This window comes from Mustela lutreola, chromosome 8 (assembly GCF_030435805.1).
Source record: "Mustela lutreola isolate mMusLut2 chromosome 8, mMusLut2.pri, whole genome shotgun sequence".
Lineage (NCBI taxonomy): Eukaryota > Metazoa > Chordata > Mammalia > Carnivora > Mustelidae > Mustela > Mustela lutreola.
In genome coordinates, this window is record NC_081297.1 from 90,202,606 (window position 1) to 90,221,556 (window position 18,951).

The following is an 18,951-nucleotide window of genomic DNA, read 5'->3' on the forward strand; positions in this document are numbered from 1 at the left end:
AGAGAAAAGTACATAGATAAGGTCATTTATGCATAGAACGAGGGATGTGGTCAAGTTCATTGGGGAATTTACAGAGCATGCTATTAAAAAGGTAGGTAGTTGCCAGAATGCTTAAGAACTCTGTAGGCCAGGCAAGGGAATTTGAGCTTTTCCTTAATGGCAAAAGGGAATATTTGAAAAAGACAGCTAAAAGTATAGAGAGCTGTTTACTATTTTAAATGTGAACCATTCTGGGTAATGATGAAATCCCTAGGCATGGGGCGATGATTGCTAAAATGTAATGGACATACCAATTCTGGATAGGTCAAGGTGAAGGAATTCCAAATACAGACCCTGGATGGACTGTAGATATTGGGCAAAAAAAAAAGTGGCCAAGGATAAACACAGGATGGTTCATGGTGAGAAAAATTTGAATTTAGATACTGAATCCATCAATATATAAAAGAGAATGTCTAGAAGGTTACAAATGATACTATAAAGACTAGGAGGGATACACCTGGGTGACAAAAGAAAAAGCTTTGACAGAAAGTTGCGAGTGTGATCTGAGGTCTCTAATGGAGGGAAGGGAGAAGGTACCTTTCTTTCCTTTTTGGAATCATCTCAGTTATAAGAAATGATCAGATTCTATTATAAGAATATCAAGACATGTATAGCATTTAGGAGAGATCTATTTATGAGACAAGGAAATCAAACACACAAAGAAGCATATATGGGACAATATGTTTGCTAGAAGATGAAAATGCAAGGAAGAAATGGAAAAATTGAACAGAGGTTAGCAGATAAGTGAACTTATGGGAACTGATTCATCAAGGGATGGGAAAAAGAAAGAAAGTGACTGGAAGAGCAAATGGGACAGCTTATATTGTATATCTGATGGTATTAGGTATGGGGAGTATAACAGAATCCACTGGCCTTGTGATTCCCAGTTGAATTTTGACATCAAATTATTTAAGCAGTAAGTAATTAGTGCAGGACTGATGATGAACAAAGCCAATGTGCAACTGGAAGGTGCAGACTGAGGCCTCAGGTAATTTTCTCATAGTAGGAGTTGGCTGTCTGATCTGGATATCAGAGAGAAGTCCTTACATAAGGTGTCAAATAAGACATTTGTGACCCTCTTTTAGTGGTTGGGCAGTATCCAGCCTAAGAAATAATGAGGCATCAATTCAGTCTAGTGACCATACTGATTTTGAGGAAGTACGCACCCATTTCCTCAATATGCTCTTCCCTGTGATAAAGAGCCCCAGATCCAAGGGGGCAATAAAGCAGCTAACAAGAGGGAAGACAGAAGGCCTATTTTAGAGGTAAAATGAATAACTAATATTTGACTAACAGCGTATTAGTAGAATAGCACAATGAAAAATTAAAGATGAATTCTAGCCTTCTAGATTATGTTATAGTAGATAACTTTAACTGATACAGAAGTATAAAATGAGGAGGAAATTGGGTTGGGGTAATATGTGCAGTTTAAGGCAAGATATAATTGGTTGATAATAACTCTGTAATGTCAATATGTAAGCTGTGCAGAGAGGACAAGTCAGAAGTTTGGATCTGGGTATGTTTACATTCAGATATTGGCCCTATGACAAGTAAGCCTCATTTTTTCCTTATCAACATAATGGATCAAACACTGTATAAGACAATAGGTGGAAAATGGTGGCAACACATCAACAATACATTCACTATTCAATCAATAATGTAGTAATTTATATTAGCCATTGTAGACAGATGAAATTTAATTCTAGTTAAAAGTAGGGAAGGGAAAGAAAGAGAAGACTATGATAAAGAAAATCTATTTTTTCAAGATTAGCAAAGTTTAGACTATTAAAAAATTAATTTGTTTTACATTTAGATATTTAAAAGTTTTTCTTTTCCTTCATATTGTTTTATACTCAAAACATCCACTGAAGATAATGTAGACATACTTCTCAGCCAGGAATAAGCTCTGAAACTCAACATAAGATGTTGATGATCTTGTGGAATGCATAATAATTTCTTGAATGTTCTCTCCTTTACTTGTAATTGATTTTCTATTTGGTTTTCATATTTCTGTGCTAGAATAGAAGCTATGATTTCACTTTATTCCTCACATAATCTAGAGTGTTCTTTTTCTCATTGAGTCTGGTTTCTTCAAGTATAACTTCACTCATTAGTGAGCTTTCATATCAAGAATGAAAAAAATTTAATAAGTTACAGTGAATAGTTACTGTCAATCTCCATTTTGTCATTTTTATTAATAAAAATAAATTCTTCTAGGGTAGGAAGACAGGCTTTCTAAATAGTTATTAATTTCTTGAACACATACGGGTTTTTAAAGCCAGAATAATCTCACACTCACTGGAAAATCTTTTTTTTTTTTTTTTTAACTTTTACATAGGTATCAAAAAATCAAAGGAATGAACTTTTAGACCAAAAAAAAAAAAAAGGAAGGAAAATACTTAAGGGACAAATCAATAAGTGAATTGCTTCTTTTTATGCAAGCAGCTGGCATAGACCTCAAGTTTTAACCATATATTTGCCTTACTTTGCAGTTGAAAAATGAATAAACATTAAAATTTTTCTGAAATGTTTTCTTTTTCTATATGAGATAGTTTTCCTAAGATCAGAGTGAGTTTTTCATAGTGAAAATGGGAGATTTAATTCATATGTTTAGAACTTTCCTTTTAATACTGATGTATAGCAATAAACCATTATAAGGATTTCTGTAATGTGAAACAGGGAACCATTTCAGGATTTTTAAACACAATAATAACACAGCCTGACTTACATTTTAAAAGAAGTCACTTTAGCCACTGTGTGAGAAGGACTATAGAGGTACAAGAGAAGAAGGGAGACCATTATATAGCAACTATGGTAATTTAGGGGAGAGAGAATGGGGGACTAGACTAATGAAAGTGATAAGAAGTAATAGTCTGGAAATATTTTGAAGGGAGAGCCTATAGGATTTACTGGACATGGAACCTAAGAGGTTATTCACCATAAATACGCGACTTGAACAACTGGAACGGAAAAGGATCGTCCAGGGTGGTTATCCATGGAAACAAGCTTGGAATGTAAAGTTACATTGTTTTAGACATGTATTGTTTTAGACATGTTGAATGCATAAGTGTGGAGTTTGTGACTGATGCCTGGGTTGGTGATATAATTTTTTGGAGAAGCTGGCATATAGATGGCATTTAAAGCCATGTGACGATAAGAGAAAGTTAAAGGAGCAAAGTAAATACAAGAGAAAAGAGGTGTAAGTGCTAAGACCATGATCAGTCTCAGGGAAAAAAAGAAAATAGAGAAGGAATGTCCAGTACAGGAGAAGGAAAGCAAAAAGAATATGGCAGCTAAGTGGAGAGCATATTTCAAGATAGAGGGTAAAATCAAGAGTGCCAAATGCTCCAAATAGATCATGCAAGATGAACTGAGAAACCAACATTAGATTTAACTGCGCAGGTCACTAGTGACTCTAATGGGCAACTTCAGTGAAGCAGAGGTGATGAAAGCCTAATTCGAGCATATTTTAGAGCACAGGAACAACAACAACAACAAAAACATCTGAAGAAAGTGAGAATATACAACTCTCTGGAAGGATTTTGCCCTAACTCAGAGGATAAAAATGGGGTGGCTGCTGATAAGAGAATGGAGTAGATTTTTTTTTTTTTTAAAGTTAAGATGCAAGAACTACTTATAGAATATAAATACTCTGCCAAGGATTTTATATGTTTTAAGAAATAGTATAGAAATCACAGTAAAAACATCAGCTTTGGAGTGAGAGTAGGTCTGAGCACTAGTTCTGTCATTTACGCGTTGTGGGACCTAGGGAAAGTTAATTAAGCTTCAGAAGCCTCAATATTCTGATCTTTAAAAAAGGATGACAATACCTGTTTCATATTTTTGTTGTTAAGATGAGATAATATATTTGGGGCATATTATGATGATTGAAATATGTAGTCAAAATCTCTGTCATATATTATTAAACAACAAAATTTCAATCCTTAAGTGTAGACTCTAGTAATGAAATGTATAATCAATTATAGTGTATTAGATATATGTTAATAAAATATACATAAAGAATACTACAGTCTCCTAGAAAAATAGTAAATAACTCTTTCTAATGGAAATGAGATAAAATTAAAATAATTCTAGGTTGAGTTCACTAACTCTACTGGGGGAAGTAAAAAGTTCACAGTAAAGATACACATGTACAGACCTGAAGGAGAAGAAAAATATTAATGTAGTTATTAAACTATTAGACTATTAAAAATAGTATAGTTATCCAAGAACACTAATGACTTTTGATTTATTTAGAGATTTTTTTGGGTGTGGAGATTTTTTAAAAACCAACTTTAGATTTAGTAGGTTTTTTCTTGAATTAAATGATAGCACATATCAGTTGAAAATTAGTCTGATTTTTTTAAATAGCTAAGTTGTAATTAAGCTAAAAGAATAATTTTAGTCATTGAGCTGATTAATAACATTTTTAAAAGATCACTTATTACATGAAATTTATTCATTTGCTCAAGAACACATATTGAATTCTTACTCTACCAGATACTACTAATGCTGCTATGGCCAGAATGAAAATTTTTTAAAAGAAAATAAAATGACAAAAACAAAAACAAAAGATCTTTGTGTCATTTGGCAAAAGCAAACAGAAATATAAGCAAACAAATTCAGTAAGGGACCATAAGAGAATAGATTGATATTCACATCAACCAATAAAAGAGAAGTGACCAATTATTTCTAATGTTACAAAAAAGAGTTTGCAGAGAAAGTGAAAGAGTACTTTGAAAGATAATTAGGTGGTCCCACGATGGGCAGTAAAGCCACTGTGCTCTTGACAGATGGAGGACCCTTAGCAGAGGCATGATCTCTCAGTTTACAGTTAGGGTAAACAGATCAGATACAGAATGACTGCGTGCAGGGCCATGGAGTGGGGCTAACTTCAGAGATAAGGTGTAGGATAGGGGCCAAACCACAGGATTTGTATTTTAGCTTATGAGAATTGGGGAACCACTTATGAATTTTACAAGCAGAACTCATTCTGTGCAATAGAAGAGGGTTTTGTAATTGAAGATCAGGTCTTTGGTCAAAGGAATTAAAGAACATATAAGGAATTAAGATAACATATAAGGAATTAATAACATATAAGGAATTAATTCCTTTGGTCAAAGGAATTAAGAACATATAAGGAATTAAGAACATTAAGGAAGGGAAAATAAATGTTGTCATAGTCCTAGTGGAAGGAGGAATTGCTTTTGTATAGAAGGAACCATGGAGTATATAAAAATTGAAGGCCACATGTCATTGATTGTGGTAACATTAAGATTAGGATAAGTGCTGCCATCTGACACCATCCTGAGTCCCAGAAATTTTAGCACATATTTCCCAGTGAAAAAGCCCAATATTGGGGAGTCAAATCATCTTCCAAGAAAGCCAGATCTGGTAAAGTGCTGATGAGACGTAAATTAGTTTTCTTCTATTTGAGGTGGGAAGAAAACCGGTTATCAGTGCAGCACTGGTGACCCCACAGAAATTACTGAAAGCTAGTGGAGTAGTGTCATAGGAACAGCAAGGAAAAGTGTAAGTAATCATGAAATAGCCATAGATGGGGTCTATGAACACCCTGAGATTCTGAGTAAAGTAAGGACTTGAGGAGGGAGACAGAGGAGAGCAAGAAGGAATGAACTGTGTCAAGAAGGTACTTTTTTCTTTTTGATTTAATAAATCTCTATAAAATGAGAAAGTAGGAACCAATCAGCCAAAATCAGATGGTAAATCATACATGCATAGATAATTATTATAAAAAAACTTGGCTGTTTAAATAAATTTATAATTGGCTTTAATGGGAAGGTGGAGATTACATATTATTGGGCAATTTTTTCTTCCTTGTTATACCTAGAATCTACTTCTCTCAACCCCAAATAGAGGGTATCTCTTATATCTCTTATATCCACAGTATGTGAATGATTAAGTATTCTTTTTTTTCAATTCCCCTTTTTGATCAGTTTGATAATGTGGATTGGACGCTGGTCTAGATTTCTAAATGGACTTTTAATCTATTGAACTATATGGTCAGTTATCTATTAGTATGAGCATATTTATCACATCACTGAATCAAACCAACTGGCAATATTAAAAAAAAAAATCACACCTTCCACTTTATAAAAAAAAAAGGAGAAAAAAGGAATCCTTGATCTTTATTAGAAAAATGATATTGCCAAAATAAAGATTAAACTTACGTTTCATTCCAGTTGACCAGGAGAAAAAACAATTTTTTGACTGGAATATTTCTGTAGCTTCTCACTTGGCACAACTTCTTTCCAGCATAAGTAAGCCAACAGGAAAAAGAAAATGCTTTATAACTTAAAAAAAAAAATTGATTCAATAAGCTGAAAGCTATAAAGAGACCAGTTTTCTATATGGGTCAATTATTTTTACAGTTAAAAGTCTAATGATAAAGTTTTATTTGCTTATATAAAGTATGCTTTAAAAATTACTTTAAAAATTTATGTTGGGTGACATCTGCAAGATGGTACAGCAGAAAGCCCCAGACTCTCCTTCCACCATGGAAGCACAATTCAACCATACACAGATCAATTCCCTTTGTGAGGAATTCAGAAACAAGAAACTCTTGCACTCCAGGCAAGTGCAAACGAGCCACATAGAAATCAGCAGGAGAATTTGTGGCACTCCTTTTCCAGAACTCCTTCCCTGACAGAGAGCAGTATGATTAGGAGAAAACTCCCAACTCCTAGCTTTTCCCTGGGTGGGAAAGAGAAGACTGGAACATATGTCTAGTATTCAGACTTTTTAAGAGGTTATCCAAGGGACTAAAAGGACAGAAGCTAGCCCTGCCTAAATATAAATGCTGAATGGAATGGTTGCCAATGGGGGCCTCTGAGAACAAAACCAATAGTTTGAACTAGAACAAATTCACTTGCCACTGTGCTATCTCAGTGCAAAATCAATAGGAAAAAAAAATCCTTAATTCAGTGCAAATGAACAACAGCAACAAAAAAAACCCAACTTCTGGATTCTCAGTGCAAAATGAACAGGAAGAAAATTTCCCATCTCAGTGCACAATGAACAGGAAAAAGTGTTCAACTTCTGGCTTTTACTTGGGGAGAAAAAGAGTCAGAGTATGTGTCCAATGTTCTAGCTTTTGGGGTGGCAGCCTGAAGGACTAGTTTCTGTCTTACCTAATTCATAGCATGGATGGGACCTGGCATACTCAGGCTACCAGGGAACAGCTGAGAACCAAAAACAGTGGGGGGTAGGGCTCCCAGCTGGCTCAGTCAGTTAAGCTCAATGTTAAGTCGGTTAAGTCTGCCTTCAGCTCAGGTCATGATCCCCCATCAGGCTCCCTGTTCAGTGGGGAGTCTGCTTCTCCCTCTGCCCCTCCCTTGCCCATGCTCTCTCTCTCTCTCTCAAATAAATTGATAAAATCCTAAAATAATCAACGAACAAAAACAGCTGGTGAGCTTACAGTAGCACCAACAAACTTGAAGAGCCATAGACAGATATGAGGGGGAATAAGAAATTATGAGCTCCTGAAGTAAGAAGCAAAACCTCTCTAATCAGGAATTTACACACACAAATCCAGAGAAGAGAAAAGTTTTGAAAGGCCCCAGAGTTTCTAGTTATGCTGACTGGTGACATTCTTTCTCTGTATGAAACCAATGATCCTTATATTTTTTTCAAATGCACAGACTCCAGTACAAAGTAACTAGGGATACAAAGAAAGAGTGAAATATGGCTCAACAAAAACAATAAAATAAATCTCCGGAAGCCAATGTTAAATAAATCAAGGCATATGAATTACCTGACAAAGAATTCAAAATAATTATCATAAAAATGCTCAACAAACCAGGAAAATGATGCATGAATAAAATGAGATTATAAACAAAGAGACAAAAAATATTAAAAAGAATCACACAGAAATTTTGGAACTGAAGCATATAACTGCATTAAAAAAAATTTTTATAAAGGTTCAAGAGTAGACCTGATCAAGCAGAAGAAAGAATCAGTGAACTCAAAGACAGATCATTTGAAGTTATCCAATCAAAGGAACAAAAAAAAGGAAGAATTAAGAAGAGCAAAGAAAGCTTAGGGGACTTCCGGGACACCATCCACCAGACAAATACACACATTATGTGAGTCCCAGGAGGAGAAGAAAAAGAGGTAGAAAGCTTATCTAAAGAAATAATAGATGAGAAATTCTTAATTGTATGTAAGGAAATGGGACACCCAGATCCAAGCTCCACAAACCAACCTAAGATAAGCCCAAAGATGAGCACACTAAAACATATTATAATCAAATTAGCAAAAGTCAAAGACATAGAATTTTTAAAGCAGCTAGAAGAAAGTGATCCACCACATAAAAGAGAGACCCCATAAGTTCATCAGCAGATTGCTAAGCAGAAAGAACCCTTACAGGCCAGAAGGGAGTGGGATGATATATTCAAAGTTCTAAAAGACAAAACTGCTAGTCAAGAATATTTGCTCTGGCAAAAGTGTCCTTCAAAAATAAAGGACAAAGAAATACTTTCCCAGAGAAACAAAACCTGAGGAATTTCATCACCACGAGACCTGACTTACAAGAACGGCTAACAGTGGTCTTCAAAGTTGAAATAAAAAGATGCTAGCTAGAGAGAAGCACAAAAGCATATAAAAGTACAAAGGGCACTGGTCAAGGTAAATATGTAGACAAATACAGAATACAGTAAAATACTTTAGTAATGGTGCATGAACCACTCTTAACTGTGGTATAGAAAGTAAAGGGCAAAGTATTAAAGAGCTATAATTATAAAAATATGTAAAACAAAATGATGCAATCTGTGATATCAATAACAAAGTGTGGTAAGGGGAGAAAAAAGAATAGAGTTTTTTTTAAGTGTCTGAAGTTGTTATCTGCTTAACAAAGACTGTTTTAAAAATATAAGATGCTTTACATAAGGCCTACGGTCATCACAAAGAAAATGACTACCTATAGAAGATACACAAAAGAAAATAAAGGAATCAAAATGTGTCATTACAGGCACGGCTGGGTGGTTCAGTGGGTTAAAATCTCTGCCTTCGGCTCAGGTCATGATCCTGGGGTCCTGCGATCGAGCCCCAAGTTGGGCTTTCTGCTCTGCAGAGAGTCTACTTCCTCCTTTCTCTCTCTGTCTGCCTCTCTGCCTACTTGTGATCTCTCTCTGTCAAATAAATAAATAAAATCTTTAGAGAAAAAAAAATAAAATTTTAAAAAGTGTGTCATTACAAATAATAAAAAAAAAATGCAAAAGAAGACAGCAAGAGAGGAAAAGAATAAAAAACAGTGGAAGAAATGGCAATAGTTAAGTCCTTTCCTATCATTAGTTACCTTAAATGCAAATGTATTAAACTCCAGAATCAAAAGGTATAGCATAGCTGAATGGATAAAAAAACAAGTTCCAATTATATGCTGCCTTTAAGAGACTCACTTTAGATTAAAGGACACATATAGGCTGAAAGTGAAAGGACAGAAGAAGATGTTCCATGCAAATGCCAATCAAAAGACAGTAGGGCTTGCCTTACATACTTAAGACATGACAGACCTTAAGTCAAAAAAAATCACAAGGGATAAAGATGGACATTATATAATGATAAAAAGGGTGAATTTGTCAAGAGGATACAATTGTAAATACATATGGCACCCCAAATTGGAGCAAAAATATTAAGCAAACATTGACAGAACTGAAGGAAGAAATAGCAACACAATAGTAGTAGATTTCAACAGCCCACTTTTCATAATGAATACAACAACAAGAAAGAACCTAACAGATAAATACAGAACATCCCATCCAATAGCAGGAGAATACACATTCTTCTCTAGAACACACGGAACATTCTCTAGCATAGATCATGTGTTAGGTCCCAAAACAAGTCTTAACAAATCTGAAAAGACTGAGATCAAACCATATGTATTTTCTGACCTCAATAGGATAAAACTAGAAATCAATAGCAGAAAGAAAACGGGAAAATTAACAAATTTATAGAAATGAACACTTCTGAACAATCACTGGGTCAAACAAGAAATTAAATGGGAAATTAGAAAATATATTGATACAAATGAAAATGAACACACACCATAACAAAACTTGAGATGCAGCAAAAACAGTACTAAGAAAGAAGTTGATAGCTATCAATTCCTCTATTATAAGTATAAAAAATAAACAACCTAACTATATACTGAAGGAACTAGAAAAAATGAAACAAACTAAGTCCAAAGTTAAAAGAAGGAAGAAAATCACAAATATTATAGCAGAAATAAGTGAAGCAGAGGATAGAAAAAAATGGAAAAAAATTAACAACACTGCCACATCATATATATATATGCAGGCTTGCACATATAGTTTTATCCATATTTATCAGGCTACACAGCTTTTCCATGTTAATTAAAATTAGTATTTACTAATGATTAAATATTGTAAGAAACCATCAGAATAGCAGTTTTTGATATTATACATCAGGTCTTTACATTTTCATAAAATAAAGAAAAGGCATAAAAGATCATCCTATGGGTTAAAGAAATATGTCTATGTGTAGGTAGGTAGATAGTGTTTTTTACACACTCATCTTGTGGACTAAGTGACTGATTGATTTTTAAAGATTTTATTTATTTATTTGACAGAGAGAGAGGGCTCACACGTGTACAAACGGGGGTGGGAGCAGAGAGGGGCAAGCAGACCTCTTACTGAGTGACAGCCAGACACGGGGTTGAATCCCAGGACCCAGAGACAATGACCTGAGTAGAAGGCAGACACCTGACCAACTGAACCACCCAAGGACCCCTCATCCCACAGATTTAAAGAAATACACATATATGTACATAGGTAGATAATATTTTTTACATACAAAGGTAAATTTTTCTTTCCAATTAACTTTATAACTATGTGTACAGGTCAGTTACTTGCAAAAATACATATAGCAATTTTTTCTCTTTTTTACTGAAATGGTTTCAGCTTTGCTTTGAGGTGCAAAATACAGTGGGTATAGTAAATCCATTTATAAATTTATAAAATTATAGATTTAATCTATAAGGAATTTCAAATAGTGGTCATAATATTAGTCTAATGATGTTATTTAAAAAATACTATATAATAGAGCCAACCTAAAATCTAGCAATGCTTCTCCATGCATACTTGTGGTTAATTTCCATTGTAACTCAAATAACTCTTGGCTAATTCTCCCTTTATCAAGATACTAATTTCACAAAATATCTACCGCTCATAACTTCGTAGATATCAGAGTGACTACTTCCTGTGTGTGCTCTCTCTTTCTCTCTCTCTCTCTCAGTTCTATTAATTAGCATTAGTCATTTAAACTCAAATGTTAAAAAAAATTAGGACAATCACTAAATAGAATGAGCAGTCTCTGTTTCCCTAATGATAAACTGGCAATATGCAGCATTTTTTAATATGAAGAATGGTAAAAGACTGAGGGAAATGGAATGTGCATTTGGGAATGAAGTTCTTAAAAACGGTTTTAAGATAAATCTATCCTGATTAAATTTCAAAATTTTTATGGAATATTTGCTCCTGCAAATAAGAACAAATTAAACTCCAATTAGAAACGAAGTAAAAAGTCACCTTTTTATGAAAAATTTACCACCACTTACCTGTGCACCCAAATCTCTGGAATGTTGTGAACTGCATACACTGTGAAGCTAAGGTGGGAATGGAGCCCAGGATTTACATAGGAAATCTCATCAGGTACCTTTAGAGGCTGGAAATCTGTATAAAAGCTGTAGCAATAGGCATTGATAAGCTGGTAGATTGACCTGGATAGTTCATTTGTCACTTTCTCTATCAAGCCTAAGGGGGCAGAAAAAAAGGATAGAAATCAGGTCATCTTTGAAGGACTATACTTACTATAAGCCACCAATTATAGCTTTGAAATTTCTTATGATAAATTTTAAATAAAATTTAATTAAAATGACCATCCACCAACTGAAGCCAATTAGCCATCTGTGCCTCTATATGCAGCCTGAATTAGCTGATAGTAGTGTAGATAATCAATAAGCTTTCATATCTTCAGTTCCAGAAATCTTGGAAGCATGGACTTTAATCATAAATCAGAGTTTTGGATTATTAATTTGGCATTCTATAATTTGCAATATTTTTTGTTTTAGTTTATGATTTCTTTAGAATTAATTTCAGACAATGAACAGCTTTTCTACATGACTTGTAAGTACTTCAAACAAATCCCATCTAAAAATTAATCATAATACATTTACTGTGCTATGATGTTAACCATTAACTGAACACTAATCATATACATTGCCCTGCTGTGAAAAGAGAACAGTAATACTACCTGGCTGGGATCTGAAATAAGCCTGAAATGAAAGATTTAAGATGCTTACTAAATCTCTTCAAAATCAAAGCTTTATTTAACTTTTACTATTAGTTATTTAAGAGAGGTTTATGGATTATTCATAAAAGTGACTTGTCACAAAGGAAGAAAAATGAAAAAAAAAATGACTAAGGACAAGGGGCAATAGTTCCAAGTATGTACTAGATAAAGGCATACCAATTTATCCTAAACCACATGAAAAGACTAACCACTGAATTTAAGGTAAATTTTCCTGGCTTTTGTTTTCCCAATAAACTCTTTCCTGGAAAAACAGAGTACGCAAGAAAAGACTGATGCAATGGACCAGGTAGTACAGGTTATGAACTTAGAAATCAAAATCAGGAAAGATGACACATTACAATGAAGAATCTTATAAGGATGACTAACCTTATCCCATGGGTGGACCTCAGTGTCGGACTTCTTAATGGGGCCAGTGAATAATTCTCATTACTGACATTTTGTATGCATTAATATGCACATACATTAATATGCTCATGACTTGTGATTTTTTTTTTTTTTTTTGACAGAGAAATCACAAGTAGGCAGAAAGGCAGGCAGAGGGGGAATGGGAAGCAGGCTCCCTGCTGAGCAGAGAGCCCGATGCGGGGTTCGATTCCAGGACCCTGGGATCATGACCTGAGCTGAAGGCAGAGGCTTAACGCTTTGAGCCACCCAGGCGCCCCGTGATTGTTTTTTAATATTCCAGTGTAGTAGTGATTCAAAAGTTAAATGAGTAAAGTCAAATACAAAAGCTAGAACATTATTTTTTAAGCCAGATCAGGAATATCTTTGACAAATATTTAAGCGATTAAAGGGTTTAGGAAATGAAAAGACGGTACGAAGTGAAATAAGCTGTTAATGGAAGCTCTGGTGCCCTCCTCGTAGTCCCTCATTCCTGACGGCCTTGGCTGAAGGACTCTCCGGAGGGTTGGCACAGCTAGCTGTGGTCATGGTCAAAGACCCCTCGGTGTGCATCCGTTTGTTGTCCTCACACAGCCTCTGTCAGGCTTCGTCCAGTCCTGGCAACAGGCCTTAAATCCTACGGGTTCATTCTGGTAGACACGTGTAAAGCAGAAAACCCTGAGAAAGAAATCAGGCCGATCTGATCTGAAAGCCATCCTTTCCCATCCTCGGTCAGAAGAACATGCTGAAATGCCACATTTTAGATATTTCTGCTTTTTTGCCACTTCGTCCTGGAGAAATGCCACTGAACCACAGCTTAGCCTGTGGAGAGGACCCATAGTGGCATCCACTGAGCTAGGCACAGGGCGGAGGAGAGCGGAGCCTCGAGGCCCCTCTCCAGAGCAGAAGATCTTGTCAGGAGGCCTGAACCCTGTCTCCCCGAGGGTCCTGAGGGTTACATGGCCAGTGGGTGGGACCATCGAGTGGATAATGCAGCGGCTGTCCGGGATGAGGCGGAGCCTCCCGGAGCCAGCCCAGGGGAGGAATCGCGGCGCCAGACACACCAGCTTGCGAAACACTGCAGAAGTGTTCTGCCGCCTGGCGTCTGCCAGGGGCATGGTTTGGGAAGACACCTCCCTTCAGGCTCTGTCTTCCTAATACCTTCAGTCTGTGGCTTCCACTGAGACGGGCTCCTTAGGCTCAATGGGGGCGCCTTCCCTCCGCAAGTCTGTGCTAACTTTGCAGCCCCTGACACGTGTCTGCAGATGATGTCGTGGTTTCTGTTGCCTCGGTCTTGGAGGAGCGCTCGATTTCACTAGGCCTCAACGCCAAGCTTGCAAGTCGGACACCCTTTAGCTCAGCCCTTCTGCCACCGAGAGGAGTCGGTAGGGAAACCCTCTCGCGAGGAGGCTTCCATGTGGTACTGGGAAGATGGGCTGCACCGTCTTGCTTTGTAGTGGTCCAGCCTGGGAGCCCCGTTCTTCTCCAGACTCCAGGTTCTGCTTCCACATGTTGATCAGGACCTTGTCCTCATCCATCCCAGATGTGGTCCCAGACACCCCTATAGCACAAGGCCCCACCCACACGTCGATCAGGACCTTGTTCTGTGTCCCAGATGGGATCCCAGACACCCCTGCGGCACAAGGCCCCGCCCACAGTGGCGGCGGCACGGTGAACTTCCGGGTCTGCTTGGGGCGCTCGCAACTACACGGAGAGGAACACTATGACCTGTGACCGAACCTGCAGGCAGCTGAGGGAGGGGTCATTGAGAGAATGAGTAAGCAGATCTTCAGAAATTTCCTTCTTAAAAAACGTCTGTGATTTGGTGTGATTCGATGCGTGCCCAGCCAAGTCAGGCGGTAGTACTGTTTTTTCAAACACATGCACTTCCTCATCAAGTTGTTTCTTTTGTTTGTTTTTTGTTTTTAGATTTTATTTGTGTGTTTAACAGAGAGAGACACAGTGAGAGAGGGAACACAAGCAGGGCGGGTGAGAGAAGGAGAAGCAGGCTTCCCGCTGAGCAGGGAGCCTGATGAGGGGCCGGACCCCAGGATCATTACCTCAGCTAGGGAGGCATTTAAGACTGAGCCACCCAGGTGCCCCATCAAGTTGTTCCTGAAGCATAAATTGCTTGTATTTTCTAGCTGTTTTCCAAAGAAAATAATACAAAGAGCCAGCTTTTTCCTCTGTCAGTCTGCCCTGTTCCAATAGCATTTTGGCTACTCAAACAACAGGACTTTTCAGCATGAAGCTTCTTCCCACATCCTGCCCCTCAGTAGGTCTGTCCACAATGAAACATTTTTGTTGTTGTTGTTCAACACATGCTATCATTCACTTAGTTATTCATAAATTTGTACAAAATTTTTAAGATGGCCAAATTTTACTTAAAGTGGCATCCTTTGTTAAAACAGAGAGGACAAGCAGCATGAAAGAGCTCTAATTAAAATTCTCTGAGAAATCAGCAGTAGCAATTAATAAAACAAGAGTAAAGTAGCGTAAAAATCGTTTTTAAAAAGAGGACTCATCCAGCTCTAGAGGCCTACCAACAGGGATTCTCCTGAACAACAAAGGCTGGGAATTATAAATTTATAGAAACGTATTTCCCAGTTCCCACATTGTGCTGTTTGGTACTCTGAAGCAGGAAGTGCAAACTTCTAGTTAATAATTTCCAATCTTGGGGCGCCTGGGTGGCTCAGTGGGTTGAGCCGCTGCCTTCGGCTCAGGTCATGTTCTCAGAGTCCTGGGATCGAGTCCCGCATCGGGCTCTCTGCTCAGCAGAGAGCCTGCTTCCCTCTCTTTCTCTCTGCCTGCCTCTCCATCTACTTGTGATTTCTCTCTGTCAAATGAATAAATAAAATCTTTAAAAAAAAAAAAAAAAAAAAAAAAAAAAAAAAAAATAATAATTTCCAATCTTGTGCAAATGAATACACATCTAAAATAAATCATAAGGTTGGGTCAGAGATCTTATTAATTCAAGCCCCAGCATATATTTTGGGAAATTTTAATTATTTGGATAATTATTCAAACTCTTGTACTTGACTTCTTGTACAGAAATACAGTTCTTGGTTATAATTTCCTTTTTTGTGGTAGTACAGTGATGTGTGCTTTTGCATTATGCTTTACTACTGGAAGTATGTGAAATGTGCTAGAGACTCAATATACTGGGCTTGGTGGTGAAATAAGGAGTTATAATGTTTGTCACACCTGATTTTACTCTGGGGAAAGAGTTATAGTATCATAAAATTGAGAAACAGTATTGAGAAACAGTGACTATATATATTTGATTAAAATATATTATTTAGAATCTGTTATGATTTAGCATGAGTATAAACCTTTGGGAACATTCCTACACAGTTTTGTGGGATCTTATACCTCAACCCCTGAAGAGTATGGGCTGAAGGGATTTTTATTCCAGCATTCCTAAAAGAAATGAAGAGAGGTACAATTCCGTATAAGCATACCTCCTGCTGGGTCCCTAGCTCTACACCACACTATCACTCACCCACTATTTTCTGTAGAGGCAAAATCCTCCTGTGGCTTGCAGTTTTATAGGCTCAGAGTCTCTGTGAACACTAATTATTCTAGAACCTAATCCTCCTACATATTATGCTAGATTGGTCTTTCAAATAGAGTTTGACTTTAAATCTGAAATTAGTGACTTTGAAGAAAGACATCTGCTACTTTTCTGACTCTCTTACATTAAAATATAATTAGCTAAATAAAATTTCATAGTTTCTTGGAATAGTTTTAAGAATATTTTCAGTATTCCTTTCATTTTTATAGATCTCTTGACTTTTCCCATTTCTTAAAAATGTCAGGCTACAAGTTTAGAGAGTGGATTTTTATTCACTTGCAGAATAATCATTTCCATCAGTAAAGCGTTTTAGCAAAGCATTTTCACTTCAAAAAATATTTCTGTGTGTTACCTTGATATTTGGATGAAAAATTGAAAATTAATTATCTTGGATTCTGTAACTTTTTTTTTTTAATGTGGGTACATGTATATTTTACCTTTTGCTGAAGTCTCTGAATTTTCATGAAAATTCTGAAAAGAAAAATAAATGAAGATACAATTGTTATTTAAGAAAACAAATTCACAAAACAATCAAACTGATAATAAATAGAAGGAAGCTAAATTGTAAGATGAAAGAAAAGCCTTCTGAATGTTTTAATAAGCAATCTGGATTTTTTTGACTGGAAATTTTAAAAATAAGTTATGCATATTTAGTGTTGTTAGAACAGCTCTCTATATATTGACTAACTTCCATTCCCCTTCCACAGCAGTGAATGATTTTTTGAAAAAAGTGCATTTTAATTATCTGCTTAGTGTGTCCAGTTTTTCTTATTAGCAGTTATTCAGTTGCAAGCTTTGGACTGCAGTGAAAAGAGGGCTGGATGGAAGGGGGCAAAATTATATAGACTCATGATATAGTTTCATTTCTTTATTTATTTTTAGGGATTTTTAAAAAACTGATAGTAAAACACTTGTGACCAAATCATAAATTTAAAAAAAAAATACTATCTGGAATTTTATTTTTTGTTGTCATTTTAGTTCACATCCATTAGTATGGTTTTAATTTATTTATTTGCTTGTTTGTTTACTTGCATTTATATTTGTTGGAGGCCTAGAATTATTTTGGTGGTTTAGGATTTGCTGATGGTAAATTCATTATCACGAAAACTATATAAGGTGATTCACAGATTCACTAAAAATAAGGTTTCAGTCCAAAAGCAAACACATTTTCTAATATGATCCACTGTAATTAATGCTAATTTTTTAAAAATTTTGGTTCACAAGTTTGTTTTTAATATATGAAAGCCCGATTTCTCAAGGGAATAATTGTTTTCTTGTAACAAAGAACTTGCTACAATATTCCTTTAGAGAGAAAACACTTCTGTCATGTTTAAAATGTAATTTAATATGAATATATGGCTTTTCAACTTAAAAGCATTCTTCAGGTGCTTTCCAGAAGCATTACTTTTAGGTATAATATTTCACTGGAGCATGGTTTCAACCACTAGGCTTAATAACAATACATAAGATCTTCACCCCATCCATGTGGGTGAGACTATTAAAGATGTTAGCCTGACTTAACTGGGATTCAATTTATTCAGAAATATAAACTTGTATTTTAAAATCACCATGACATCCACCTACAGCACAATGTGTAAGACCATATTTTTCACTTTGTTTCATTTATTGTGTGAACATGTAATGGAAATATATTATGTGAGATTCTGGAACATAATTTTGAAGGATTGAAAATTGTTTCCAATGCTGAGAGCATGAGCAAGAGTATAACTGCACTTGTGATATAATTCATCATCTTGCCAAAACTTCCATTTAATAAATACCTAATTACTTCTCTGTATGGCAGGAAATAGTCTCTTGGAAGTTGACCAAAAAATTCAGCCAAGGAAAAGGAAAGTTTCTCAAATTTGAGTTTGTTGGCAGAAGATTCACTTTTCTCAGTATTTCTTTAATCTTAGTTTGTGGTGGGTAGACACACTGAGATACTTTGGCATTGTTAACTGCAGTTGGTTACTATGCAAATTCTGAAAAATGTACTTACTATTTGTATCAACATTCTTACAGAGGTGGGTTCATGGTTAGGTTGGAGAAAGAGAAGAACAAAACGTTTGAATGAAGGTGATATAGAATAAGTGAACTTTTAAAGTGTGCTCAAAATAAGAATCTGCTTATTAAGGGGTATTAAACTATTTTTTGCCGTTGACATATATGAAGAAAATTTGTGACTTATATTAGCGAAATAAGTCAGGCGGAGAAAGACAACTATCATATGATCTCCCTGATATGAGGAAGTGGTGTGGCAACATGAGGGCTTAAGTGGGTACGAGAAGAATAAATGAAAGAAGATGGGATTGGGAGGGAGACAAACCATAAGTGACTCTTAATCTCACAAAACAAACTGAGGGTTGCTGGGGGGAGGGGGTTTGGGAGAAGGGGGTGGTATTATGGACATTGGGGAGGGTATGTGCTTTGGTGAGTGCTGTGAAGTGTGTAAACCTGGTGATTCACAGACCTGTACCCCTGGGGATAAAATATATGTTTATAAAAAATAAAAAATTATATTAAAAAAAATAAAAATCTTAAAAAAAAATTTGTGATTGCCAACTCTATTTTTATGTGTCAATAATCACAATAATTTAGTGCTCATATGT

The 18,951-nt window shown here is 36.0% G+C and overlaps 1 protein-coding gene across 5 annotated transcripts in view; it reads right to left on the reverse strand.

The window, feature by feature from the left end:
- The window catches only part of PIK3C2G (phosphatidylinositol-4-phosphate 3-kinase catalytic subunit type 2 gamma), a 354,883-nt gene that overhangs the window by 248,317 nt on the left and 87,615 nt on the right, over positions 1-18,951 (reverse strand). For all 5 annotated transcript variants that reach the window (XR_009356772.1, XM_059185937.1, XM_059185939.1 and 2 more), the window contains exons 10-12: positions 16,780-16,813; positions 11,633-11,828; positions 6,231-6,353 (exon numbers count right to left, since the gene is read on the reverse strand). Coding sequence is in view for 4 of the 5 variants with exons in the window: in XM_059185937.1 (XP_059041920.1) it covers positions 6,231-6,353; positions 11,633-11,828; positions 16,780-16,813 (353 nt within the window). In the remaining variant the exon portion in view is untranslated. The remainder of the gene's footprint in view (positions 1-6,230; positions 6,354-11,632; positions 11,829-16,779; positions 16,814-18,951) is intronic.